This window comes from Botrytis byssoidea, assembly GCF_014898295.1.
Source record: "Botrytis byssoidea strain MUCL 94 chromosome Unknown BBYS_017, whole genome shotgun sequence".
Classification (NCBI taxonomy): Eukaryota; Fungi; Ascomycota; class Leotiomycetes; order Helotiales; family Sclerotiniaceae; genus Botrytis; species Botrytis byssoidea.
In genome coordinates, this window is record NW_024065858.1 from 285,001 (window position 1) to 312,796 (window position 27,796).

The 27,796-nt window shown below is 39.5% G+C and overlaps 8 protein-coding genes across 8 annotated transcripts; 6 read left to right on the forward strand and 2 right to left on the reverse strand.

The window, feature by feature from the left end:
• Positions 1 to 427: 427 nt before the first annotated feature.
• On the reverse strand, positions 428 to 1,854 carry EAE97_008157 (uncharacterized protein; the record flags this gene model as incomplete). The annotated part of the gene is made up of 3 exons (XM_038878671.1): positions 428 to 918; positions 966 to 1,377; positions 1,444 to 1,854. The coding sequence occupies 3 exons, from the start codon at positions 1,852 to 1,854 to the stop codon at positions 428 to 430; spliced, it is 1,314 nt and encodes a 437-aa protein (XP_038730351.1).
• A 1,178-nt stretch (positions 1,855 to 3,032) lies between these two features.
• EAE97_008158 (uncharacterized protein) lies at positions 3,033 to 5,956 on the forward strand (the record flags this gene model as incomplete). Its single annotated transcript, XM_038878672.1, has 5 exons — positions 3,033 to 3,163; positions 3,266 to 3,412; positions 3,464 to 3,842; positions 3,870 to 5,004; positions 5,064 to 5,956. 5 exons carry the CDS (start codon positions 3,033 to 3,035, stop codon positions 5,954 to 5,956), a joined length of 2,685 nt encoding a protein of 894 aa, XP_038730352.1.
• A 396-nt stretch (positions 5,957 to 6,352) lies between these two features.
• Positions 6,353 to 11,202, reverse strand: EAE97_008159 (uncharacterized protein). Its single transcript, XM_038878673.1, has 4 exons — positions 7,664 to 11,202; positions 7,028 to 7,614; positions 6,896 to 6,976; positions 6,353 to 6,838 (listed from the first exon to the last, which is right to left on the reverse strand). The coding sequence occupies exons 1-4, from the start codon at positions 10,868 to 10,870 to the stop codon at positions 6,661 to 6,663; spliced, it is 4,053 nt and encodes a 1,350-aa protein (XP_038730353.1). The 5' UTR covers positions 10,871 to 11,202; the 3' UTR covers positions 6,353 to 6,660.
• A 213-nt stretch (positions 11,203 to 11,415) lies between these two features.
• EAE97_008160 (uncharacterized protein) lies at positions 11,416 to 11,895 on the forward strand (the record flags this gene model as incomplete). Its single annotated transcript, XM_038878674.1, has 3 exons — positions 11,416 to 11,577; positions 11,633 to 11,762; positions 11,816 to 11,895. 3 exons carry the CDS (start codon positions 11,416 to 11,418, stop codon positions 11,893 to 11,895), a joined length of 372 nt encoding a protein of 123 aa, XP_038730354.1.
• Positions 11,896 to 14,911: 3,016 nt separating this feature from the next.
• On the forward strand, positions 14,912 to 15,983 carry EAE97_008161 (uncharacterized protein; the record flags this gene model as incomplete). Its single annotated transcript, XM_038878675.1, has 3 exons — positions 14,912 to 14,977; positions 15,036 to 15,402; positions 15,466 to 15,983. The coding sequence occupies 3 exons, from the start codon at positions 14,912 to 14,914 to the stop codon at positions 15,981 to 15,983; spliced, it is 951 nt and encodes a 316-aa protein (XP_038730355.1).
• Positions 15,984 to 20,828: 4,845 nt separating this feature from the next.
• EAE97_008162 (uncharacterized protein) lies at positions 20,829 to 21,672 on the forward strand (the record flags this gene model as incomplete). The annotated part of the gene is made up of 3 exons (XM_038878676.1): positions 20,829 to 20,947; positions 21,012 to 21,104; positions 21,168 to 21,672. 3 exons carry the CDS (start codon positions 20,829 to 20,831, stop codon positions 21,670 to 21,672), a joined length of 717 nt encoding a protein of 238 aa, XP_038730356.1.
• A 959-nt stretch (positions 21,673 to 22,631) lies between these two features.
• On the forward strand, positions 22,632 to 22,856 carry EAE97_008163 (uncharacterized protein; the record flags this gene model as incomplete). Its single annotated transcript, XM_038878677.1, has 1 exon — positions 22,632 to 22,856. One exon carries the CDS (start codon positions 22,632 to 22,634, stop codon positions 22,854 to 22,856), a length of 225 nt encoding a protein of 74 aa, XP_038730357.1.
• Positions 22,857 to 24,527: 1,671 nt separating this feature from the next.
• Positions 24,528 to 25,027, forward strand: EAE97_008164 (uncharacterized protein; the record flags this gene model as incomplete). The annotated part of the gene is made up of 4 exons (XM_038878678.1): positions 24,528 to 24,706; positions 24,777 to 24,808; positions 24,893 to 24,919; positions 24,978 to 25,027. The coding sequence occupies 4 exons, from the start codon at positions 24,528 to 24,530 to the stop codon at positions 25,025 to 25,027; spliced, it is 288 nt and encodes a 95-aa protein (XP_038730358.1).
• Between the last annotated feature and the right edge of the window lie 2,769 nt (positions 25,028 to 27,796).

Genomic DNA, 27,796 nt, shown 5'->3' on the forward strand with positions numbered 1-27,796 from the left:
CTCGCTTCTATGAGATCAACTGTTTTCCGAGTGGGGGTATGCACTGTGTAGATGTGATTGATGAATTTCAGTATCCCTTTATAGTAGTCCGTAAAGGATAAGACTGTATGCTAATTGTGAATTTCGTAAGTCTGCAGTGTGCAACATGGATCGATGATTGTATTATACGAGTTGTGCTTGTTGAAAGATACCCCATTTGACAAGTGGAATAATAGTGGCTATGATTGCTTTGATAAGGCTCGCTGATATTCTATCAAAATGACCCTGTTACTCAGGACTCTCAAGAAAGAATCACGAAACGAAACGTGCTGCAATAGAAAATTGTGTTGAACAACTTTGTCACGAGCTCATGCTATGTCAACAGGATTGAATTTCAAAACCGTCTTTTTTTCACGCTAGCAATCTCCAGAAGAGTGATCAATCAGACCTATTTATCTTCCCAAAAGTTCTTTTCCGCCTTTTCCTTTTCCTTTTCCTTTTCCCTTTTCTTCTTATCCGCCTCTTCCAAGAGTTCTTCAGCCTTCTCATCACTCTTTCTGCCTTCCAATTGTTGTTCAGATCGTTCCGTATCAGCGTCAGTTTGCTTGTTCATATTGTCCTCAACTTCCGTCTTATATTTCGCCTCCATCTTATCAATATCCTTCTGCGTCCAATGCTCTTCCTGTGCCTTTGCTCTTTCCCTTCTCAACTCCTGCTGGGTATTTAGTTGTTCCGCCTGAAGATTTGTAGTTGTTTCTGTTAGCTTTTTGACTCTTAAAGCAATCAATTTGCCTTCTCGAAGGGCAGCATCTTTGTCGTGTACAGTGAGAAGATGATCTACGATTGCACCCATGAATTCTTCATACGCATCGTCTTTGAATACTTGGTCGGCATAAACTTCAACGACATTCCGTACAAGCTCCATTCCCATTTGCTCGTCTAGTTGAAAAGCCGTGCCATAAAAAGGTCATGTTGAATGATAATACTCGCTTCGTAGTCTTTGAATATCAGCGCAATAGTTTTTGTACCTTTTGTATTGAAACGAGGATTCTCATTACCATCTGTTCCAACTGTCGTGATAGAAACTAGCAAAAACCCCTTCTGAGACGACATCGTAAAGGACTTGGGGCAAAGTAGCTCCCCGTTGGCAGCAGTGGGATGTTTTTTGTTAGTCACCTCTGCTACCTTATAGTCGATCCAGTCGGTATTTTGTTTGTTTTTGAAGTGAATTTTGATGCTGTCCAAGGATTGTTGCATTGATTTGTCGACAGTGTCATCGTTAAGAGAGCTTGAAGAATGTCCTAGCATGTCCCATGTGGTCTGAGAATTCTGGAAATGGAAAATAAGATGACAGGCTTTATCGTCATCCTCCTCCTCGAATTTTATGACATGACCCTCCTGTCGAAACCATTAGAACAAACTCATGTTACAGAGGCGAGGAAATCAAAGTAATGAACAACGCACATCCCAAACTTGGTTTCCGGTGATTCCAACAATTGGTACAGTGACCTGTAATTGATAGATGTCCTTTGGAATAGTTTTTGGTGTCCCTGGATGCTTTTCTTCAGAAATACTCGTGGTAATGGTACCATTCACCGTCAAAGTGAGAACAGCGATTGGGATATCCGCAGTAATGTTGAACTGCAACGAAGGAGCTCCGAGATCAACGACAAAATCCTGGTCAATTACAATAACATCATATGTATTGCGGATGCTGAATTGAATCTTGGTGAACTCCCCCTTCTTATCCCAAACTTTTGAAAGGGATCGATTGAGGGGATCTTGAGCATAAGCCACCATCATATCCCAACTGTCAGTGACATTTTGCTTGAGAGCATCGTGAAACTCTTCTGGTGTTACTATTGTGCCGTTCATGATTCTTGAAATTGAGTTATTTCAGAAATTGGTATTTGAAATGATTATAGTGAAGGAGTCGAGATGTAGATAGGATAACAAATGGTATGTATAATCGTCAAAGGAAGAAGATCTATATATGGTTCTTTTGGAAGATTGAATGCTCGATCTGAAGATTATCGTTCGGCTTTCACACTACTGACATGTCTGATCAATCTGAGACGTGTATCTCCAATACGAATTTTCACGACACTAATCAACGCCAAAAAAACTCCTTCATAGCTGCAAAGGATGACAGAGTCAGCATCGGCTGCAATGCTGTATCGCAAAGTTAGAAGATCGACAAATCAAAGTAGATAAGATCTGAATCTTCAGCTCGAGTTCGAAAAGGCAATCAACCGAAAATGAAATTGTGCATGATTTGACCATCAATGTTTTCAGTTACTTGGCTAGTTAAACCTTTCTTCTAGCTGTGAATGTGCAAGCAGGCTTGCAATTCATTACGGCATACATAAATGCAGGTAACATCGTAAGTCTCAATAAGCCGATGCATTGAATTGAGTCACAGTATTCATGTGATGCTTTCAGATGAGTTCCTGAATTCTGATGGATTAGGATATCAAGTTTTCCAAGAGATTTAGATGATTTCCGATACCTAGGTGTTCAAGCCATCCATATTTTCCCAACGACACTTCACCAACAGAAAATCATGCAAGACTCCAGCCATTCTCGATGACCTAATTTTGAGATATTACATTAGACCAGCGGCGTGAAGATTTGCAATCATTTGGACAATGCTGAAATGACACTTCCAATCTGCATGCGGGAAACAATGTTACACCTGCACTGGAGTTAAGAAAGAAGAGTGATGTCGAGTTGTAATTGTTACCAGAGACAAAAAAAGAAGCCAAAGAGCGGGCTGCATTTCCCCGTGCCTGCGCCATGAATACTTGTGACCAGCTGAAAGGGTATCCGCTTTCACTGTACAGCTTCATGCGCGATGCAACCAAAATGCGCGAGTCATTTGACTTGAAATTTGTTTCCTCCCAATGTTTGATTGTTTGCACAATTCATTCACTTTTGCCACTAAACAATGGCCCAGCATTATTAGTACCAGTAGGGACTTGCTGAATCAAGTTGAACTCTCGAGTTTTATCAACGTCACACAAACCCATTTCGTGAGAAATTAAATTTTTACCATGCCTATACCACCCAATCCAGACATCATTGCATATCCTGTGACAGACCCAACATTGATTGTGTCAGTTTCTGAGACACCTCTCGACTTTGAGGTGGGCTTAGATGCACCACTGGATCTCTACGTGGAGACGTTCGTGCTAAGAATTTTTTTACAAACCAAGAGTAAGAGCAACACCGAACCCGTCTGATGTGCAATATTCACTCATAAAATTGACACAACGGGTAATTCGAGATTGAGCATCGATCTCACTGGCGAAGATGGGACCAAGGATGAGATGAACGGATACCGGGGCGGCACCATCGAGTTATATGTGGAGCATATTGGTGCTAAGGATGTCGACTCTCTTTTATTAAAAGGTAATATGACGTTTCCAGCGATGTATTATTATGTTCACGTACACAGAGAATGCTAATGATTCTCGATTTATAGTTGCGGGGGGGATGGACTGAGTCATGATAGCGCCTTTGGAGCAGACACGGACACTGGTGGAGAAAATGATGGAGATGGCGGAGATGGCGGAGAAGGTGGGACTGTGTCAGTTCTGTTTGGCAGTATCGTCGGTGAAGCCTATCGTAAGGCCATTCAGGTCATTACCGACCTGTCTGTTTCGAGCAAAAAGTTTCCTTCTGACTTCCAGAGCATCACAAATGAGTTGGTAGAAGCTTGTGGCACGAAGGAAATGAAAAGGGCCTTCGACCTGTCCGAAAATTTTGCGAAAATGCAAAATGACCTTAAAAGCAGTGATAGGGATGACTTCCGAGATGACGTCATTGGCATCTTAAAGAACTTTTCGATAATCGATGATGATGTACTGGCATGATTCACACAATGCGAGAAAGTCACTGGAGGTCATGGTGGTAAAGCGAGATCAGGAGGTATGAACGGTAAGCCAGGTAAGGATGGAACCTGGTCAGTCAAGTCCATCTTGAACTCAGAAGCCATCTGGGATTGCTACATATGCTTCGTACACCCTCTACAATGTCGTATGCTGCTTGACAAAGCCAGATTATACTATTACGTCGACGGGGATGAAAATCGAGCGAAATGCATGATCATTTTGTGGCGTCTGCGAGATAGGTTGCTATTTTTAGATCACAGACCAAAAGATGTTGGTAATGAGCCGAAATTGATCACTGCATATAAGAAGGCTGAGCTTCGTATATTCATACCAAGAGCAGAGGAAGGCGCAGAGCTGGCTTCTATTTCGGATCTTCAAGCTATCAAAGATGAAGTCAATGGAGTACTGACACAGCTCAACTCTGGAAAAGACTACTATGGATACGATGAGTATGAAGCCCCTCCGAGACGGTACGAAGCCTACAGGAGCATTATATTCGACAGTTTAGAATCTCTAAAAGAAGCCGAGACGTACTATACCGAATACGTGAACCATTCGAAGAAAGAAGAAGAGAGGACATCGTACCTGAGCAGAGCTAAAGCTGCGTGCGACACAACTAAGGCCAGCAACAACAGGTTGATTAAACTTGCAAAAGAAGAGATGAAGGGCAGAATGGTCCAGATTAAAAGCTTTACAAATCCAATGAAGAAGATGAGTGGAGATCTGACGACCGAAGTCGGTTACATCAAAAGCGATATTAAAGGTCACAGTGGTGTTCTCTTTTCCGATTTGCTCCAGGCCCTTGGACAAGTCTTCATGGTGCAGACCATGCCCATGGCAGTCTTGCAGGGAGTTGGCCTACTGAATGAGAGCCAATCAAAAATACCGGATGAGATGGGTGTAGAGTATGATAAAACTTGGTTGTTAGATAATGTGTCAAATATCTCGGGAGAGCTTGATAGCATTTATGAAGGTTATGTTATCAGCAAAGTAGGGAAGATAGACCTACTTGATCCAGGAGCAGCGAAGCTACAGATTACAGCAAATAAATTGGTCACTCTGTTGAGTAACTATAACAATATTCTGAAAGACCAGACCGCGGAATTGAAGAAGATACTCCAGGATTATGTGGGTGCGTACCCAATTTAACAAGACTCCCAACTGCCCCAGCTAATATTGTGGAATTGAAAGATCTAGTTCTGAAAAGGAATGCGGCCGTTGTCCGATATAACAGCTGTCTAGCTGTGATAGTAAAATGCTATACGGAGAATCTAGCCCAGAATAAAGTGATCGAAAACCTTGCCAATGTTGAAAGGCAGACGGTTTTGACGATGGATAGTCCGACAATGACCGTTGCTATGAAGAAAATCTATGTAGCAGAGCTGCAGAAGATACAAGGTTGGCTGTACAAAGCCCAAAGAGCATACAATTTCGAGGCATTGAATTCAACAAATGTCCTTGGGCAATTCTTTTGCTCTGTTGACATGTCTCAATACACATACGGCCTTGTCAAGGCGGCTCATCAATCCTTGTTCCAAGCCTACAACGAATATTTGGATGAATATACCGGCTCCAGGCAGCCATTTTTCTCGCTACAATATATCCTCGGTGAAGATGACGTGCGTAGCATCAAGTTTGATTCTCAAGATAGCGCACTGTTGCATCTGAGAATTGCCCCACCTGACCCGGAGGACACCAATTCTCCATTTTCAAATATGGTCGACATCCGATTGACGAGAGTCCGTTTGTTTCTACCCAATGTTACTACTGATGATGGCAAGCTTCAAGTTTCCCTAACTCATCTGGGAGACGAAACATTGGTAGATACGAAGAACACTCAGATCACTTTTTCCCACAAGACATATCCTGTGAATTTTATTTACGACATTGCAACAAGCAAGCCCACAATAGACGGGGTTGTCGGCAATGTAGATGATCCAAAATGGTATGCTCTCCCAGGACCTTTCGCGACATGGGAAATCAACATTCCTAAAAATTGCAATCCGGGCTTGGTACTTACGGAGATTGAGAAGCCGTATCTAGAGTTTGATGGAGTCTATCGACCAATAACGCCAACAGAGTAGCGGGAAATACAATTCGTGTATTTAGTCTATAATTAATAAATGCCAACGATAAGCCTCACTCGAACCAGAGAGTAGAATAAAAGATATTTGATAAAGTAATAAGAAAGACATATCTTTCACTGCAATATGAAAGCTCAGAACTTCTTATGTGGGTCCCTAATCATACAAAATTTCTTAAAGTGGACGGTCTCGCTTTCCTGAGGACCATGGCGCGAAATAGGAGAAAAAACAGGGATTGATTTGAAGACCGAGAACTTTCTCGCGAGTTCGTAATTATGCCTTATTTCAACCCGGACCCGCCTAAGATCTCCAATGATAACGTGAGTGAAGCCAAATCAGCGGCCAAGCTGGGGAACAACTACGCAAGATATCATGTGTATATAACGAAGGAGAGAAGATATCACGATATTCTAGAAAAACTAATGATAAACATAGGTATGCTATTCAAATAAGCGAAGTAAAATCAGAGAAAGAAGAAGCGCATCGCAATCATTCATGAAAAACCCACCAGGCCTAGCCCAAAAAGAAAAAAGATTTAGCTACCAGTTATCATCATACATAGAACATAATTTTCCGAGTCATTCATTCCAGCTTGTTTCCAGCCTGAATGCCTACTGTACTCGTCAAACCAGACCAGGGTCTAACCTTTTTATGCTCACCCGCTTCATCTTGGCTTTAATCGCTGAAACCCCAGAAAATTTTCATCAACGATTCCTATTTGAACTCGCCATCTCTCCGTACCTTCCTCTCTCCTTCGTCGTATCATATGCTTGTAGCACTCTAGTTTGCGATTCGTCTGCCTGAGAGAAGGCATAACCACGCTGTTTACGCATACGCTGAACTTGACGAACCTTGCGAATGGCTTTCTGAAATTGCTCCATTCTGCAATGATTGGTTAGAAAATTGCCTTACAGGAAAGGAATCGAAAAGGGAACGTACCTTGGTCTATAATCTTGAATGTTGTATTTCTGAATCTCTTGGATATGGTGGTAGGATTGTGGATAATACATCCGTTTAGCGCTATGAGCATAGATTAGCATCTCTTAAAAATTACACCACGAATAACCTTACTATTTCCATGAAAAGTCTCTCAGCAAGCATAACATAGGTAATGCCAAACCCTGAATCCAGAAGACGGGACTTCCAAATAATCGTGGAATAACACCCTCATACTCCTTGGAGAAGCCGAGCTTAGGCGCCACCGTACCATACACAGCGATAAAAATGATCCAGATTAGCATACTGCCAGGTATGGCGATAACGTGATATTTCGTCCAAACATTTACCACTAGAGCTGCTTTTCCAAGAACAGTTGCCAAGACGGCAGTATAGAGTGCTGTACCCCATACCCAATGGCCTGCTGTTTTGCCATCGCCTTGTGGTAGATCACGCCACCAGATAAGCTCCGAGGCGATATATAGGATGAGAGAATGATAGAAACCGTTCCCAATCCAAGCCCAGAATGAATGCTGTCTGAAAAAGGTATTCTTTTGACCTAGTTGATAAAGTTGCGGATACCTATCGAGAAGTCGAGCAGATATAAACTGATCAAAGATACCCATTGCAAGTGGAGGGAGCACTGTAAAGAAGACGTTGTAAAATGATAGCGTCCAGGATTCGTAGATGACTTCTCCAGAGAAAACATTTTGGAACGAATACTGTAGACTGTTAATAGTAGATCAATTTGAAGAATTGTGAAAGGCATACCCAGAATTGCGTCATGTATAGCGTGATGTTTTTGTAGAAAGAATAGAGGATAACTTTGCTAACTCGTTGGTAACTCCATGCGCCATGAACTAAGAGAAGTTTGCGCAGATATCTGAATTGTCCGATCGCAACATCAGCACTTCTGGCTGCTTGTAGACCTTCCATACCACTGATACCAACACCAATGTGGGCTGCTTGAATCATTGAGACATCATTCGCTCCATCACCAATAGCTAATAGGATAGATTTCTTATTGCGTTTGACGAGCTTGACGACCAAAGCCTTCTGAAGTGGAGATACACGACAACATATGACAGCTTTACACATGACAGCAAGATCAAGGAAATCTTTCTCCAAATCCTTTTCAAGAGCATAAGTTAAAGATTTTCCATCAATAACCAAAGCAAGAGTTTCCATAGCAATGGTGCCATCACCTTGTGTTCGTATGGCATCGAGCTTCTTTTGTATGTTGTTCCTGGTATCCATTGCTGTTTCTTCGTTGACGATGAGAAGAGTCATATCTTCACTGATCAGCTTACAACTCATTCCAATGTTGATGGCAGTTTCTTGACGATCTCCAGTCAATACCCAGACCTTGATGCCAGCCTCTTGTAGAGTATGGATCGTTTCGGGAACGCCATCTTGCAGACGATCTTCAATCGCTGTGGCTCCAAGCAACGTAAAATCACGCTCCAGAATTTCAGCAGCTTTATCCAATTCGTCAGCACGATTACCACTGACGGTAGTTTGTGCTCTATCAAAGACTGACCACCACTCTTGAAACTCATTTTCAGGAATTTCTCGCATTGCCAAACAAAGTGTTCTTAGACCCTCTGAAGCATATTCTTCCAAATGCTGAAGTGTGACCTCAACATGTGGGTTGTCTGGACCAAGCCGTTCCAAGATAACAGTATCAGCCCCTTTGCAGTAGCATCTGATTTGTCCATCTGGACATCGAAAAATTGCCGACATTCGCTTTCTCGTTGAGTTAAATTCGCAAACCGCAAGAAGCTCATATTCATAAATCTCCCCCCCTACAGTTATCTGTACAGATCTTGGCTTGCGTGCAGTAAACTGATAACCCATCAGAACAGCACCCTCGACCAGAGCACCTTCGTCGGGAGATGCTGCTTGGTATTTGATAGCTCCGCCCTTCTCATCAGATCGTTCAGGGATAACGGTATGGCAAGTAGATAAAAGAGCAAGAAAGTGATGAATAGCTAAAGCCGACTCATGTGTTTTGAGATTCTCCTTAAGTCGATGGAAGTCATGAACCCCGACCTCCTGACCGTCGATATTGGTGGCTCGGCGATCTTCTGGCACATCCTCTGCGTATTGAATCCCTCCGATAGAACATTGCTTGAATTCCATTTGATTACATGTTAATGTTCCAGTTTTGTCTGAGAAAATGTATTCTACCATACCAAGTTCTTCGACTAAACTCGATGTTCGACAGACGGCTGGGGTATCAGTCTTGTCATGATACATATCGAGATCGTCATTGATCAAAATTGCATGCCAGTATTTTACCATTTCGACAGTGACGAAAAGAGAAATTGGAACCAGAGCAGAATACAGAACCCAATAGGTTGCTATATCAGAAAAGAATTGCGAGACTTTTTTCGCCGAGGTGATTGAAGCAGAATAACCAAGATAGCTTAATTCTGCTCCCTTGACTGATCTAACTATAACATCACCCAATGAACTTATGACACTCAACGCGATCAAGATAGCTACGAGCATTAGAACCAGAATATTGAGTTGGCGCTCCACGGCAGTTCTCTTTATTGGCGTTGCTGTCGCATTCCGCATAAGCTTGGTTTCGTGACCAGTAAATACAACAACTCCGTGAATCCAGGGAGTGTTACGTAGTGTTGCACCTCTGAGCAAAAGTTGATCAGGTTGCAAAGGAAGCTCCTTCTCTCCACCGCCAGCAGCCACGGTAAGTGTACCCTCATAGGTATATAGACTGCTATTCGGTTGTTCCGATCGTAGCTTTCCGCCCAATCTACTAAGTTCGTTGGAACTGACCATCACACATGTTTCTGGAATGGCTTGCTTGATTTTGAGATTAGTCTCACCGTCTAGATTGGCAGTCTCAATATAGCATAGTCCCTCCGGTTCCGAACTGGCTAGTAAGATAATATCTGCAGGAAATGACTCTTCGGATTCTACACGAACAATGTCGCCAACTGAAACATTGATCCATTTAGTATCCGCGAATGAAGACCCACGTAAAACACGAGCCTTTGAATTGTTCAGCGAAGTATCAGATGTTTTTCTCCTGTAGTCCTCAACTACTTCTTTACCGGCAGATACCAAGAGGACCAAGATCAAAGGTCCGATGGTGGTGTATTGGTTCGTTGGGGAAATATCGGGAATCTGTTGCAATGCTGCAGTAAACAAGAAGAATAGATTGGCAAATTTAGAAAACTGCTCGAACAAGAATTTCGGTAGAAAGGTCGCAGCGTTGTACTTGGCTGTAGATATATGATTGTCCACATATTTGCTTGCGCTGTTGGCAGGAGGATTGTTGAGATGTATGATTCTGGGACCAAGAGTTGAAGGATCTGGCTTTCCTCTACCAAATCCGAATTTAAATTTCCCAAGCTTACTTTCAGACTGTACAGGCGTTTCAGGTTCATGTGTATCTGCTCGATTTCTCGCACCGGCTTCAGTCAAAGGTAGATCCATTTCCGAATATTCAGCTCCCATTCCAAACATACTCTTCGCCTTGCCCATAATCCCACCTCCCAAGCTCATTATGCTATTGCGATTTCGACCATGACCCCTCATTTCTGCTCCGTCACCAGGAATTGCTGTTCCATGGTGGTAATACTCCGAAGAATGCCCATCATCCGGAAAATCGTCCAAATCATCCGCATATCGTTGGTAATTATTCAATCCTGAAGTTTGACTGTATGATGCTGAGTTTGCATGAATGTATGGCGGTTGTGCGCCACTCGTTTGATAGCCAGGCCCTCCTGGAAGATTGTTGGTGGTAGATGGCGTAGAAGGAGACGGTGCGCCAACGAAGTTGTCGTAAGAAATCGAAGGTCTAGGGTTCGACTCATCATGATCCGCATTGTAGGCGCGCAAAAGGTCGTCATCATTCATAGGGGCGCGCTGCCCGGTGTGGTAAATTGGTTGTTCATCATGTAAATCGAGAAGTAAGTCGTCCCGATTATTTGGAGGCTGTCCAGCCATGCTGGAATACAGCTCGAGGTCGTCGCACTTAATGCGGAGATCAAATTGTGATCATGCGATTTCTGGTTGTCCAAAATAGTCGTGATGTTTTGCAAACTTAGAAATTCGTTGTCCTCTTCACTTGTTATAGTTGCATAGCCTCTTTACGAGATTTAGGGATGGCGGATGTAATGTGAGTGCCGCTTAAGTTTGTCAACGGCAACCAATTCTTTCGTGCGTCGTGAACCGCGTCCTTCAATATATTGTTCTGTCTTCGTGTTCGTTAAATGCGGGATAAACTCAGGGTCAATTTGAGAGTCTGTTTGAAATTCGTATTAAGTCTTGGAATCTTGTCTTTGTTGCTAAATTAGGATTGACATCCACAATAATATAAAGATGGTTATAATAATAAGTTACAGGGAGAGCTCTAGCTCGCTTCAGCCTTCTACGCAAGGCCATCAGGTCCCGCCTCACCCGCATTCTTACTTTCCCGCAATTGATAACTGACATCACATCACATAACAGTCGATCACAATCCCAACTAATACTCATCATAACGTCTCGAAATGGTTTGCGCAAAGTGCCAAAAGAAATCTTCTAATACCTCTTTGGCAACTCCAGAGGTCAAGAAGAAGAGTGACATGTATCTTGGTTCGCCAGCTGGATCATCATCATCTAAGGCTGGTACGAAGACCTCCGCCACCTTGGGGAATAATGGTATAGGCAAGGTAAGATCCAATTCTATCGCGCACAATTCTACCATTGTTAATATTATAATGGCAGAGTAAATTGCTGTCGAAAGCTGCTAGAAATCCTTATGCTACATACTCGACAACTTGCACCGGTAAAGAATGCAGCACCAAGGTTGACCAGGGAAGGAAGTATTGTCTGAAGTGCTCATACAAAGCCAACGGTATGTACTACATCTTGTCCCGAATGGGTTATGCAGGTTCTAATAGAAAATAGCTTGCGCGATGTGTGGAAAGTCGAATGCGAAAACGTCATCGACTCCAGTTGTCGCTGGACAAAAATTCAATTTAAAGTGAGGAATTGCGCAAATGAAAGCTTGGGGTAAATACTAGAATGAAATATGTGATGGCGCCCGGAGTATATGCAGGGTCTCTAAGACGAGCAAAGAATAACTCGCAGATTTACTTGGTGATTATATATTGGCAGGAAGCATTACAACTTTTATTGTCCGGATGGATATTTAAGCTGAGGCACTCGAGAACTTAGGATTATACCGATCGTCGGACATGCATTCCCATCCCTCTCAAAGCACATACCTGATTACTACATACACACATAGATTGCGATCCCGAATACACATTGAACGCACGATAATCGACATGTCAACGGGCAAAATTCTGATTTCACGAGATAGCACCGGCTGAATATTACAAATAGTTATGAAAGGGAATCCTTCGTTTAGATACAGAGAGGCGGGCGACCGGCCATAATGATACTATCGACAGATGCACAAGACTTTGTGGAGACCCCACACTTTTCTTCTATACCACATTCCTAGTGGCAGTTCCACGGGTATTAATATAACACAATCAGCAATATGTCCCAATCTGAGATTTGACTCCAATGTCACTTCAATCTTAACTTTCCTAGCGAATCGCCCCCGGAATAAGTATAGATTACACATCCTCTGCTACAATTCATGTCAGCTTTGTGCCTAGAGATCAGGTATGCGAGGAAGAAATACCAAGACGACCGTTGAAAACGAGCTCCGAGCGTCCTTTGCATGTGAATGCCTCAGAGTTCGCGTTGTAAACGACTTCCATCAGATCCGAGGGTTCATTGATTCGTCGCGTGTAGTCTCGCATTGTGGTTGGCTGTAATGTATCGTGTTACGTGTTATTATCTCAGCGGTATGCCTACGAGTTTGGCAGACGTGTTAAATATTCTGGCTGTAAGATTTTATATCTATATACGTCTTTCTCGGATCGGAATCTACTTTGGGTGACTCGGAGGCTCAAACAGTTAAGATGAGAATGGTTGACCTAAATGCAATTTTATTTCCTGATTTCTCGCTTCTGCTTTAATGGTTGTATACTAGTATTCTAGTGATTCGAAAAATGGGAACAATCAGTGCTCGAGGCGAATATGGATGCCATGTGTGATTCACGGAACAAGTGCCTCCCATTTTAGCCAAAGCCAAGATCTTTGACATCTACAACTACCGGCTATAAACCCTCCCTGTTTAAGCCCGTCATCGCCACGAATCTCTAACGCGGCCCTGTCGATATGCTTCATAAAGAAGAGCCCATCTCCTGCGTCCCAAATCCGCAGGTCAGAAAGTCGTTGTGAACCCCAGGATCCTCGGCTTTCGGGAATTTATAAATAAAATTCATGTTTTGAGGGGGAGATGGTGAGTGAGGACAGCATGGTTGAATCATAGGTTTAGTAGGAAGGCGAGGGGGGCGGAGGTTGGGATGGTGAGGTTTTGGATGATGATGTGTTGAGCATGGTTGGGGCTGTGAGGTGGTTGATTTGGTGGTTAAATTGTTATGGGGACATGTATTCTGTGTCTTATGCTGGATATGTAGGTTGCAGTATTTTTGGTGCAGTTATAGAAAGGCTATGAATACGAAAATGTTAATGATGAATGACTTTGGACTTTGGACTTTGAAGATGGCTCGAATTCAATTACTTTGTCGGCCTCATCTTATGCCTTGATTTTTTATTCAGTCCTCTGATGGTCTAGCTATGTTGAATCCCCACCGTGAATATCCAGATGGTTCCAAATCTAGCAAGAATCTGAGGTGTGGTACTATGTGAATTCATTTGTGCTATGGACAAAACTTTGAATGATTCAAAAACGCTCTTTTCTAGCTTTCCTTGGACATTTACCTGTATGTTCAAGTAGTTATCCGTCAAGACCAAAGTTCAGTACCGCCCATAATCAGATATTAGATTCCCTTTCAATGTGATGTCCTCAACCTGTTCAACGATTATTGTACTCATAAATTTGATCTTAAAATCTCGGTTGGCATTTATTCAATCCGAAATAACGCTCCATCTTGCTAAGCCAATAGCAGATTCAATCGAATCAACGCTGGATATCAATCATTTCCTTTCCTGTCAATCAAAAACCAAATCGAAGTTCTACATTGATTAAAGAAATCTGCTGAGGATGGTGGAGAAAGCACATGGCACTTCAATTCGGTTGTGAAAAGGGGGTTTGATCGGTTATTTGGAAGATCGGCATTTGTACTAAAGCAACTAAAACGTTCTCAAGCTCTTCTAGCTTCAGTTTAGGCCAGAACCCAGCGCCTCCCGTGTTCGCTACATGAGCTGATTCATAGCTATTTGAAATTTGACGATCCGGATTGGCCGTGAGGGGATAGATAGGAAAACTTAAGACGAGGACACCTTTTTGTTAAGAAAACCACTTGGAATGGCATGTCACATTTGAGATATGAACCGGAGAATGTTATGAGATAAAGGATAAATGGTAATATTGAACAGTAGAAACATTTGAGATCATGAGATAGTGAGTTCAGAGAAGTGGTTTCGTCTACAAAGATACCTAACATCCGTTCCTGAAATGGAAAACTTGTGGAGGCCAGTTGGGGATGACATAATCTAAGACCGATAATGTGGGGTAAATCGTCCTAAGAGTACAAATTCGATACTCTACCATGCTTATGTAATATGAGCAGTTGCTAGATGACGTCTAGACTATAGAAACTTATGTACCGAAGTGGAAGGCGCGAGCGACTCTAGTATTCAATTGTATTCAATTCTATATCTTAAATCTCATGAATTTAATTTTTTAAAGAGAGATGAGTATAGATTTAATAGTCATTTTTGATATCAAAACAAAGTCTGATGCTCAATTGAGAGATATTGCATTCCACGGGTGATTTTCGGTGAATTTTTTGGTGAATTGATGCTGAAAACAAAATAAAACAACGCGCAAAAAATGTTCGATGTGTGTTCGTCTTAGCGCTTGTCCATTCATAATAGACGACTTAGTATATGTCATAATTCAGGCCAATCTCTTGTGAACATTACATCCCTCGATTGATGACTCTATATCATCCAAAAATGGCTTCAAAATCTTGTACTTCATGTCTGCGAGCGCTGAGACTTCAATCCGGACGTACTGCCAGGGTAAATAAACCCCCAATTCTTTCAAGAAGCGCAAATACCCATCACTAACCTTCCTCAGAACAGTATTGCGAAATTCAACCCCGCCACCTCGCGAGCCTTCGCAACAGCTAATGATAAATATGCCAATCTCGCAGAGGTCAATCAGAATCATGGGACATCAATCCCTCCCGTCACACCACCCCGTGCTGGAGATAAGGCAAAACACTCTGCACATACCTCACCAAGCCTTGCCAGAGAATTCAAAAAAGTTTCAGGCAAAGCTATAACCGAAACATATACCGCATATGGAGCCACAGAAGAGCTTTATAAAACCTGCGGGGCACAGGCGGACTACTCTATACCACAAGCGTCAGATCCAGATGCAGAAATGCCAAAGACGGAAGAAGGTGAAGACTTAGGTGTTGGTAAAGGCTGGTGGCATGATCGTACGTCATACTTCTTCCTCTTAGACGACACAGTCCCAAGCTAATAATTCTTTTTTCCTTTAGAACTAGCATTGAAACCTACCTTCAGCACTTGGTCACAGGTAACAATGCTTCACTTATATCTGCTTTCAGTTCGTCTTCGATGCTTCCCAGGCGCCGAGTCGCAGCCTTGGCAACAACACCTTCTCGACCACTTCTTTTATGATGCTGAGAATAAAATGATTATTAATCATAATATGCATGCTCGTGGTACTCGTAATAAATACCTCAAGGATATGTTTGTTCAGTGGCGAGGTCTTTTGGCGGCATATGATGAGGGCTTGGCCAAGGGTGATGCTGTATTGGCAGCGGCCGTCTGGAGGAATGTCTTCAAGGCAAACGAGGATGTTGATATCAAAGGACTTGCGACGATCGTCAGTTATATGAGACGTACCATGCAGGAGTTGGAGAAACTCTCAGATCAAGACATCATGAGTGGTCAGCTGACCTTTGGTGACCCTGCTGGAGAAGCAAATTTCGTTGGCATCAAGAGCAAGATGATGGATTTACCACTGGATCAGGCACCGGGAAAGCCTCTGTAGATCCAATATGAAAAAGGAGATATGATTATGATTACGCAATCCACTCCAGAGCAGCTCGCTCAACTGTATTTTAAGGTTATGTATTATTAATGAAATCAGCCACTGACAAAAATGGCATTACAACTTACCATCACAACATGATGAACTGATTTCAAAACCCATGAGATGGATAGAGATGGAATGGAAAATATTGTAAATGGAAACAAATGTACTTAAGGCGAAAGCCTATATAACTACTATATAGTTGCCAATAACAAGCGACCAGCTTCGTACCTTAGGGGACGGCAAGTACTGTTTTCATGGATGCTGAGTGATATTGATATTCTCGCTCCTTCAATATAGTATCTAGTAGTAGCAATATTATCTATACTCTAGATCTAATCCCACAACGAAAATTTCAAAAGCTATTTTCCAGATTGTTATCACTCAACTGAGATGTTGAACATCAGAGGAAAGAAATTTAAAGACGAGACGCACGTCAACCCGTACAAAAAGATACATGTTATTCTCAAGGAGCAAGGAAAATTGTAATCCCTTCACAGACATTTTTTCTTTTGCATTGACCAACTTGGTAGCAAACCATAGCTTCGAAGTAAATATCCCTCTCAGCGAGGTGTTGGAAAGGGGATTGGTCACACTAGAACTACTAGCTATCTATGTCGCTCTTAGGAATCTCAGTTCCATCAGAACCTCAAACTCAGAGGAGCAAAACAGACTATACATCAAGGTAACATCAGACACCAAATTGAAGGCACAATGTGCTGAAATGAGTGAAAAGACAATGCTTGCTCTTGTCCATGTAAACATTTTGCGGGCTTTGTTTGGATTTGCTTGTGTTTAACTGTTGGGTTTTGTACCTCACACCCTAGCCACAACCCTTCAAAGGACCATAAGCCGACGTTTCGAGAGTTTTATAAGTGGTGTACAAGATGGGCACAGTCTTGAATGCTGGGCTTGTAAAGAAAATGATCTAATGGTCAATGGGTCGGTGATAGATCCCTCGAGAGCATTGGGAACTGTGTATTCGAACCGACTTGTGAAAACTCGTTCCGGCTATCCTTCTTTGTGTCAGGTGGAAATACGTGAGAGTACTTGGTAGATTATGGGGTTTTTTTCGTACAGAATAAGAGGAGAAGACTTATCTGGTGGTGTATTATTGTGTTGTCAGCTCTCTTAGAAGTTAGTTTCATGCTCTTTTTTATTTAAGGAGAAGAAAGGTTGGCGAGGTTCCCGATGATTCTTGAGGACAAGTAAGAGAAATAGAAGGAGTTATTTCTAACTCCGATCTCTATGGATCAATAGATGGAAAACTCTGAAACGGTGGCAAGGGATCCCAGTTCCCTCCTCGCTACTGCCTGGGATAAGAAATTTCTCGTTATAATTATTCGTTCTGTTTCCTGTACTATTTGCCATGATACAAAGACAATTCACATGAAGTATTGTGAAGGTATGAGAAGTTAAGGTTTTAAAAGAAAAAGGAGAGGAATTTCATGCAGTGCAAGATGGATTTCTATATTGACTGCATCAAACACTTCCGATCTTAGCGTCGGTATATGGAAATAAAAGACTCGAATCATCATACTCCGTCGAATTAGGTTCATGCTACTCATATGCTCTCCTCAATCTGATAGATTATAGATACCTGAATCACCGTTCCTGTATTTTAAAATATCGCTTTCTCCATATTTAGAAGTCTCAGCGAAGCTATTGGTTGAATCTCTCATCTTAAGCATTTTGACTTCGGGACCAGATACTTTCTAACTACTGGTAGAGAAATTGATACTCCAATCATAGTTCTATAAAGAATTTGTTGCGTATCTGAAATTTGTGGGTCTGGAATTGGCATGTTATCAAGATTCTATTGTCCTTCTAGCCACCCCCCTCCTTATCTTCACTGCAATTTTTGACCATAGCAAAGGCTGGTATAAGCCAACCCCTAAGTTCTCTTTCTGGTGCTATTCTGGTAGTGCCTCGATAGATAGTTTGATCAGGCAGTGTTGGTATCGTCATCATATTAGAAATATCAAATCGTAAAAGCTAGTAAGACGCTGGTTTGATGAATGAAAGGAATTATATCCTTTGCTACAAGTGCGCATGGAAGGTTTCCTTCATCTCGGGTTCTATCCTAACGTTTCCTTTGATATGATTCACAGCGGGGAAGGAGCCGACTTGATGGTCGAGAAACTAGAGATTTAGCGTACGCCTAGACTCTAGCGCTCATTAATACATGATTGTATGCACCCTTTCAAGAACTTCATTCTTTTGCTGGAAATCAAAGAATACGGATATTATCAACTGAACTGTTGATAACACGTTATTTACACTGAAAGATAAGACTTTGTAATATATTGTTGGTGGAGTATAGACTCATGTATATACGAATAACCGAGGGTATTACATAATCACCATTTTGTAACGATCGATAGTTGAAATAGAAGGAGGCACCACAATGTCTTTTAGACGCATTTTCGCAAGAAGGAAGCTCCTCTAGGTATTTCAATGGCTTCCTTGGTACTCTCTTTTCATTGACATATTCACGTGTTGTTGCCTTGAATGATAATATTAACCCACATTTCGATATCAAAACCTTCTATAGTCGTACCTGAGGGCTTCTACCCGACGTGGTGTTCAATGCCCGCGTACGAGAGAAGAGAGACCTACTCATCTCAATGAAAGAGTGCTCGAGGTTATCTTCGTCCGGTAAACAATGACTTTACCATTTTCAGACCATATTAGAAACACACATGAAGCATCTCTTTCCCTTCCCTGACACTGGTACTTATCCCATCAGTGACGTCTATGTTGATGTTGATTTTCTATACCCCTATGCAGCATTCCTTGTACCTTTTAATTAACGATTTTGAAATACCGATGACATAATGATTGGTCCTTGATTAGCAATCCAACCGATGGAAGGACCTCCCAGTGTCCTTTCCGTTCCAATTATTCTTTTACTAGCTTCATCCTGCCTCTCGAAGATCTCACTTGCGTGCGCCGCCTTTGTAACCTGAATCACGTGTACAGACACACAAATTTGGAATTTAAAAATACTAAACAGAATAGGCAAGATCAAGTGATTGGCTACCCTTGGCAAATACTACAGACCAGTGTCAGGGTATTAGTACTCGTTGTAACTAATTATAGCATGCTTATAAGCTATAAATAAATTTGGAGATCCTAGAGGGCGATCAAATTGGAAATCCCTGGAGCATTACCTTGCCATCGCCTTATAGAGGCCCCGCAACACCATAAACTCCAGAACCATGTCGACCCCCCGCAAAAGTAAAAGCTCCAATCCCGTATAGAGCCCACAGACAATACTTAGATGACCAACGCATCCAAAAAATACATCTGATGGACCAGTACAACGGTCTAATATAATATCATGATATAACATAATCATTCGAATGATGACTAGGTACCGAATTGGGCATCTACACCGGGAAACATACCAAAGATATCATGTTCAAAACCTTCAATGAAATCAAAGTAATGAGGATCCTTCAGCAAAGACCGTGTGTCGTGCCTTCTCGAAAATATATTACTCAGAAGCTGTCCACTGGTTTTTATCAGCCATACTTGACTTCACGATGACCGTACCTGAGTCAACCCCAAGGATCAGCCCAAGTCAAAGTTCGTTGGCCTAGTCGAAAGTCTTGCTCCGTTGTTTCCCGACCTAGGCGGTGCTGTCAAGATCTGGGTGGCACCCCCAAAAGTTGATCAAAACTTGTTTGAAAGGCAAATATCGCACCAAACAAAGAGGAATATCTTCAAAAACATAGTCGTATATGTTACTCAATTCCGATGTCAAGATTGAATCTCGCTGGAAGTGCGAAATTGCTGAAATACTGATCTTGATATACATGATACAGTATACCACTGGCCCACGAGGGCTGTCAAAATGAAAACAGTTTCCAGCTGCCATTACTATATCAATCTCTGTTTCTAGCTCGGCAGCAAAACATAATATCACAGAGTATTATCCAGGTGTAAACTACTCACCAACAAAGTTTGAATAAATGAAGCCGCACAACACTTTACAAGACTATCCTGTCTACCAAAAGAATCATACCTATATTCTGCTCGATTCGATCCTTCTGTGATGCACGCAATCTCAGTGTCTTCGGCTAAAATATCTTCGAACAGCAAGTTGAAGCAAGTCTTCGATGCACATCACATTCATGATAATTTGCTTCTTAACCAGCCACATCTATTAGTCACGTAGGTATTGTAGGTCTCAACAAATATACGATGCCTCGTATAGAAATCTTTGCACCGTATCGTGTAAGAAAGTCAGAAATCAACATTCTCAAATTTTGAAGACTCATACCGAATTGTCTTACAAACACATCCGCTCCCACTTTCTTTCTATATCAAAAAAGCTGTTATTACTACGGTTTCCAATAGCATAAAAGATGGTACTCTCTTCCCAAGAGAACATTTGCTTGAAAATTAGTTGGCTACGCTATCATCTTTAGCTCTGTTTATCTCGCAAAATATTTATACAAAAAGGGGTCCCACAATAATTCTTCACTTCCTCCATCTCTACCACCTTTGCTCTATAACCCTACGTCTCAACACAGTATTTTGGAAACAGAAGACTTGTTTAGACGTCAAATTAAGCACGCTCTGCCTCAACTGGCTCAATATGCACGGTGTGCAATTCATTGTCGACAGGATTTAGTCTCTTATCATAATTTTCAACATATACTTCATATCACATAATATACATCCAGCCACAACTTGTCTGAGTGACAATATCACAGCAAATTCCATCATATCAAACACTTTCGATCTAACCTCTTATTTGATCATCTTCTCGTCTATCTATCAATAACATCGAGAATGTCGTTCCTTGGCTCCTTGGCACCGCCTGACAGACCCAGAACCAGGTTGCCAGGGACTATGGAATTGGAGGAGTCGAATGCAAGAGCGCATCCAGAGTTCAAAACGGCTATAGATGCGTATGCATATCTCGAATTCGCAGTCTCGCAAAGCAAACTTGACTCGACTAACATCAATTTCTAGGAAAGGCACTATCAAGCTCTTTAGCACCTCCATTCCTAGGAAAGGCACTATCAAGCTTTTTAGCACCTCCCCTGTTGAAGCCTTGAACCATGAGTAAGTATGCTGAGTCTGAAGCACCATACCTCTCAATCAATTTTGCTAACATTATTTTTACAGAAAGCGAAGATTTCAAGATCTAGAACTGAGCCACCGTAAAGCCAACATTCCGAAGAATGGGTATGGATTGACAGAGGAGGAAATGAAAATATACACAAAGAGTCCGGACAAATTTGAGAACATTCTTGCAGCTCATGCTGCTTCAGGCAATGTTCCCTACGTAATAGACCTTAAGATATCGTTATCAAAATACGCAAAATTGATCGAAGCTCGCAATCCCATCTACGGCAAACTGCCAGCCGGTGACTCCCATTTGGCTTCTCTTGAATGCCTCATGTTTCTCGAGCGTTGGATTCGTCTCCAAGCACCTGTCTTCTCCAAGACAGAGAAAAACGCAACAATTGATAGGTGGAATGAGAAGATCAAGGAACAAGATTTTGCATTGAGAGAGAGTCCGCAGTGGGGTTTGCTCTACAAATTGTACGAGCAATGGGTCATAGATCAGGCCAACTTCTACGAGCCCCAACATGACTCACTTGATGACCCTGATTTTGATTCTGATTAAGAATTCTATATGATCCTTCGCGGCCTGGTGAGTTCAGGTTCCTTGACGTTATTAATGGTGAATACTGATACTTTGATAGGCTTCTACCAAGGAATCAATCATATACGACGGCAACACATCCTATACGCAATATGCTTGGTTGGAAAGATGCAAGAGTATGTGTAAGATCGGTCGGTTGGATATAATTCATTGTCTGATGGAAGACAACTACGTACTCTTATCTCGTCAGATTGATGGATATGACTACGTTTTTTTTTGAACCATGAATAATTTGTAATGTCTAATTGTTAATTTTACCAGTCATCCCGAAAGAAATATCGTCAATGTACTCTTGGTGAATGGTGTTGCACGGCACCCACCGTCTCCCCCTTTCCCCGAGTTTGATACCACCCTTCCAAAGATAATACCCATGTCTAGATACCCCAGAATACAACGCATCATCCAATTCCCATCTCATTTTATCTCGTACTACATTTGTTGCCGGTACAAACACATTCGACGATAACATGCCACATTACGAATAAATCACGCCACTTTGACACATTTGTCGATCGATATTATCTTGGGGCTTCCAGTCGCTCCCTGCCACCGGCGAGATGATTTCTAGTTGCCAAATGAAAAGGATGAGTATTCCCTATCCTAATCGTAATGATTTCACTTTCTCTCGGTATTTTGTGTTGACCTGTTGAACGACGACTTTTCAGAAAAGAACTCGCCATTAATAGGTATATACCCTGCAGTTATTGCCATACAGATGGACTGTTATATCTTCATGTTGCATAATATTCATAAACTAACAATTGAATTAGACAACATCCATCGATCTTATCTACAAGTCAGATTTACTCCGTCACATATTTTATCATGCCTCAACAGTAATACACCCTTTTCTACCCCCAGATATCAAAACAGCAACATTATCTCATACCATTGCTAAAATTCCCAGAATCAAAAACGAAATGACTAGACCCACCAGCAAGAAGCTCCCTTCTAAAGTCTGCTCATCTAAATTACGAACTCGACTCGTTACATCACCGAGTGCTCGGGACCATGAGACTGCACATGCTAGTGAGGAGGAATTATCCCCAAGTCTAAAGAGACCTGAAGGATCTACTTGCTCGGGAGCTTGTGAAAAGATTGGTGGATGTGAGAGGAAAGAGAAGAGCGTGAGTTTGGAGTTTTGAATGTTAGAAAGGGTGTTTGGGGGAGGGAGGGAGAGAAGGAGCGGAGGATATGTATTGAGAGGGAAGTCGTGATAGGAAGGGATGGGATTCTACATAGTTAGATATACATGATGGTGAAGCAGGTACGGATATGGGGTGGCACTTTCTTGGAGTACTGGTTTGGCAGAGCAACATGGTGAGGTTTTAGGGATTTGTTGCTGTCAATTTTTGGGAAGATATTATACCCGACAGAGACTTCAAAGTTATAAACTGGAACATTAATATTTGCAATTAAAAGATTGGTTATGGCCGTTGATCATCATCAGTTCTCAGCGCTCCGCTTCCACCAAGTGAAAGCATTTGAGGATGTGCTGGAATCTGTAGGGAGCATTTCCTCTCGTCTTCATACTTTCATCTGCGAATTGTTGTTTAATTTAGCGTGAATGTATCGCCATATTATTAGTTTGAGAAGAAAACTACAGAGAGGTAATGGGAATACAGTCTGATGAAAAGAACTTTAAATCAATATATACTGCTACATTGCCTAGTTATAGTCCCCTCTTCCAACACCTTACACTTATCTAATTATCAATAGCTATGACTGTAAGTAATTCGTCAGTCGTTCGCGATCCTCTAATTGGCCGTTTTCCACTTCTTAAGCTCATCATAGACATTTTGGAAATTTATCACGGACTTGCCATCACGAATCTACAAGTCTGAATCTACTTCCCCATTTTAACGAAAGAGCCTCCACTTTACACCTATGCAGGTAGGTGTAGGGCTGGCACAAGATTGGCTATGATGATTTGCACAGATTAATGATGTATCATGCGACCAAGCGAGGTGTCTGTAGTAGGTTGGTATGGCTGTGATTTTCGGAACTTCAAAGAGGTAAGTTTATTTTGAGTATCGCAGAGCGTTAACGTTTGATTAAATTGAAATTATGGAAGATCGCTATCATACCTTGTCTTCCGACTTTTACAAGAGAAGGTCCGGAATTGGTCATGACAATGTTCTGCTCACAATGTCCTGTGACTTCTGCTTACCTACCCACATAGGCAGTGAAGGATAGCTCGCTTATTTATGCGCTCTTTATCAAAGGTGCGAGGGGTCTCAGGTCTTCTCACGAATGGCGATGGTTACTGCTGAAAATTCGATAGTCAGTTGGTTGAGATGTTTAGTCCTGATTTTTTGAATGCTTTTTCTCAATTTGTTCATATACTAGATGGTGGTCGTGGTCTGGTCAATTAAATTCATGTTTGGAGGCCTATACTGGAAGATTATACCAGCGCTTTTAAAACAATTATCACCAACTTCTATGTTACGATTGCTGGGATAGTAAATCTAATATAGAGTAGGTCGTGACTTCCTGCTTCAATATCTGGATTGTTTTGGGCTGTCTGCAAATTGAAGATACAACAAGAGCTCGATGAAAGAGGAATGAAATCATGTGGCCGTACAAGACTGTGAAAAGAAGGAACGATGCATGAGCTAGTCTTTCTAGCTTGAAGGTGGTGTTGATTTAAGATGATGTAAAGGATATTCGAAGATTGTGTCTTACGTCTTTCAACCGTTTCAAACATTATATAATTTGTGTGACCTTGCATCGATTTCTATGCGTGTATCATTTCGAATCTATACCTTCTATTACCGAATACACTTGCGTTAGTAAGCCCAACTTCAAATTCGATCATGGCAAATGGAGTTGTAAAGGACAAGAAGTTGAAAAGATCTTTGAAAGATGACAATGAATCAAGATCGGTCAAAAGGAAAACGGCGCATGAGCTTCAAGAAATTGGAGACAAACGAAATGATATCGGTTTTTTCTTGATAAATACGGCAGAGGGAAAGTTGTTGCTGAACATCTTAAAGTATGTTGGATTTTCACAGGTGGTAACCAGATACTTTTCATCGAGAAGAGGCTAATGGCTAAAAGCTCAGGGAAGGCAATTCAATGTGCTTGTGTACGGGCTGTAAGATACAGAATCGCAGAGAGTGTACAAATGCAAGTTCATCATTCATTCATTTTCTGCAGGAAAGAAACTAACTCATCATAGGTGATCGCGGCTCTGGTGAAGAAGCAGGTGAGTCCATGATCATAGTGAGAGCTGGCTGACCGAGAAAGATGCTAATCAGCAACAGACAATATTGCAGTATATGAGCATAGTGTACTATTCAACAGACCTTCTTGAGCAGAAGTTTTCTGGTGAAACTCTTCTTGAAAACTCAAGATGTAGATTTTGCGCGGATGCACCAAGCGTAAGTTCAGTTTCTTACATTCTGAAATGACAGACTGGAGCCAGCAGATACTAATCAATAACAGTGCCCTCTTCAGCCTCAAAATATAATATTCACAGAACTCCCTGCGAACAGAAATAGCGAAAATGTCAACGAAGAAGAAAGAACGAAGTGGAAGCATACAAGGCCGTCGGAAGAGATGAGAAGCTATATCCATTCGAAACCAGTTGGTACGATACAAAAAAATGCCAAAATATTACGAGGAAGCATTGGAATGTTGGAAGCTAAGTCTGGAAAGAGAAATTCGCAATTGTATTAATCACTCTTTTTCGGAGGTCGTTCACCAGTGGGTGCACGAACTGACGGAACACGCGCTTTTTTGAAAATACCCTTAAAATAAACAATTCAAATTATAAACAATCAATTCAATTTTGAAATACTATTAAATATATAATTAATTAAATATAAGTTTATTTTTATTAATAGAAAATTATATAGAAAATATAATGTATTAATAAAATTAATATTTTATAAAGAATTCGATTAATATTATATAAAAAAAAGTATATATTTTATTTCAATTTAATTAGATATATCAAAATCTATAATTTATTAATAATTTCAAAAAAGAGATTTATTAAAAAGAAATATATATAAATAGATTTATAAGTTTTCAAAAGATTTAGGGGAATTTATATTAATTGATAAAGATATTTGTAAGATACTTATTTTATTTTTTTGAAATAAATTATAAATTAAAATTTATAAAGTAATAATTGAATATTTTTAATTAGAGATAAAATAATATTCTTTATAGAAAAATTTGAAGAGATTTATAAATCAAGATTAGTATTACAAAATTGTTTATTTAGAAAAGCTTTTTATTAATACAAATTATAGAAAATATACTATTTTTAATAATATTTATAAATATAATATTATAAAAGGATTTTAAAAATATATTATATATAAATAAAAATATATATAAATTCTGTTTTATAAGGAAAGAAAAGATTTTAAAAGAAATTAGAATTCAATATAAATTAGAAAATATAATAGAATATTCTTTATTAGAAGGTAACAAAATTTATTATAGAATATAGATTTCTTTTAAAAAAAAAGCTAAAAAAACTTGAATTTTATTATAATAAAAGGAATATATAAATAAATTAATATTTATATTTAAATCTAAAAATAATTCAAGATTGAAAATCCTAAAGAATATAAGGAAAGAGTTTATATATAGAAAAGTAATAAAACTATATCCTAAGGATATTAAGCTTCAAGGTAATATTATAATATAAAAATATTATATAAAACAATTATTCTTTGTTTATATAAAAGCTATTAAAAAATTATGAATAAAAGATTCTATATATAAATAGCTTTTAATAAAGAATAATAATAATTCTTATAGATTCTTTAAATATAGTTTTATATAAAAGCTTAAAGATATATATAATATTGAAAATCTATTTTATTTTTTTAATTTATTTAATCTGAATTTAATAGAAAATATTTGGAATATATTAAAGTAATAAATTTGAAAAAGATAATAGATAATATTGAAAAAATTAAAGGAGATTATATAGAACGAATAGAATAAGATTATATAGAAAAAAATTCAAAAAAGATATATCAAATTATTTAGTAGATATAGAATTCTTATTAATATTAATGGGAAATGTATATAATTGGAATTATAATAGTTATTAATTATTTAATTATAATATTAACGTAGTTTATCAGTGCGTGTACTATATCAGTATATACACCACTTCAAAATACACCTAAATTAATCTTTTTTCAATATTTGTATTTTAATAATGAATTATTATTATTTTCAAAAAAAAAATATATTAAATAATAATAAAAATAAAATATTTAGAAATCTAAATTTTATATAACGTAGCTTATCAGTGTATATATTATATCAATATGTGTATCACGAATTTATATATAAAATATATCTATATATAATTGTATACTTCCTTTATTTATTAATATAATTAGATTTTTTAAGGAAATTATTATATTTATTTATATAAATAATATGAAAATCGAATTGTTTTTCAAAAATTTGAATTAAAATAAAAGTTATTATTAAAATAGTTTTTTTATAACGAAAATCATGATAATTTCAATTTTTCTAGAAATATAATAGGAATATTTATATAAAATTTAGATTTCTAAATATTTTATTTTTATTATTATTTAATATATTTTTTTTTGAAAAAAATAATGATTCGTTATTAAAATATAAATATTGAAAAAAGATTAATTTAGATATATTTTGAAATAATGTATGTACTAATATAATACACGCACTAATAAACTATATTAAATATTCCTATTATATTTCTAGAAAAATTGAAATTGTTACGATTTTTATTACAAAAAAACTATTTTAATAATAACTTTTATTTTAATTCAAATTTTTGAAAAATAATTCGATTTTTATATTATTTATATAAACAAATATAATAATTTCCTTAAAAAATCTAATTATATTAATAATAATAAAAAGTATACAATTATATATAGATATATTTTGTATATAAAATTCATAGTGTATATATTGATATAGTATATGCACTGATAAATTATGTTATCTCATTTTGGGTTTTTAGAAGTTATACAGACTATTCTGTGAGTCCGTGCACCCACTGGTGGTCACAATGTAAGCTTAGTAATAAATTACTACAAGCATTTTTAGTCCGTGC

Bases quoted from the DNA above. Each gene is read 5' to 3' on its own strand.
- EAE97_008159 (XM_038878673.1), bottom strand. From the start codon at position 10,870: ATGGCTGGACAGCCTCCAAATAATCGGGACGACTTACTTCTCGATTTA. The intron at 7,615-7,663 runs GTATGCCTTTCA...AACAGTCTACAG, and splicing joins TATACATGACGCAATTCTGG to TATTCGTTCCAAAATGTTTT. The intron at 6,977-7,027 runs GTAAGGTTATTC...CTATGCTCATAG, and splicing joins AGAGACTTTTCATGGAAATA to CGCTAAACGGATGTATTATC.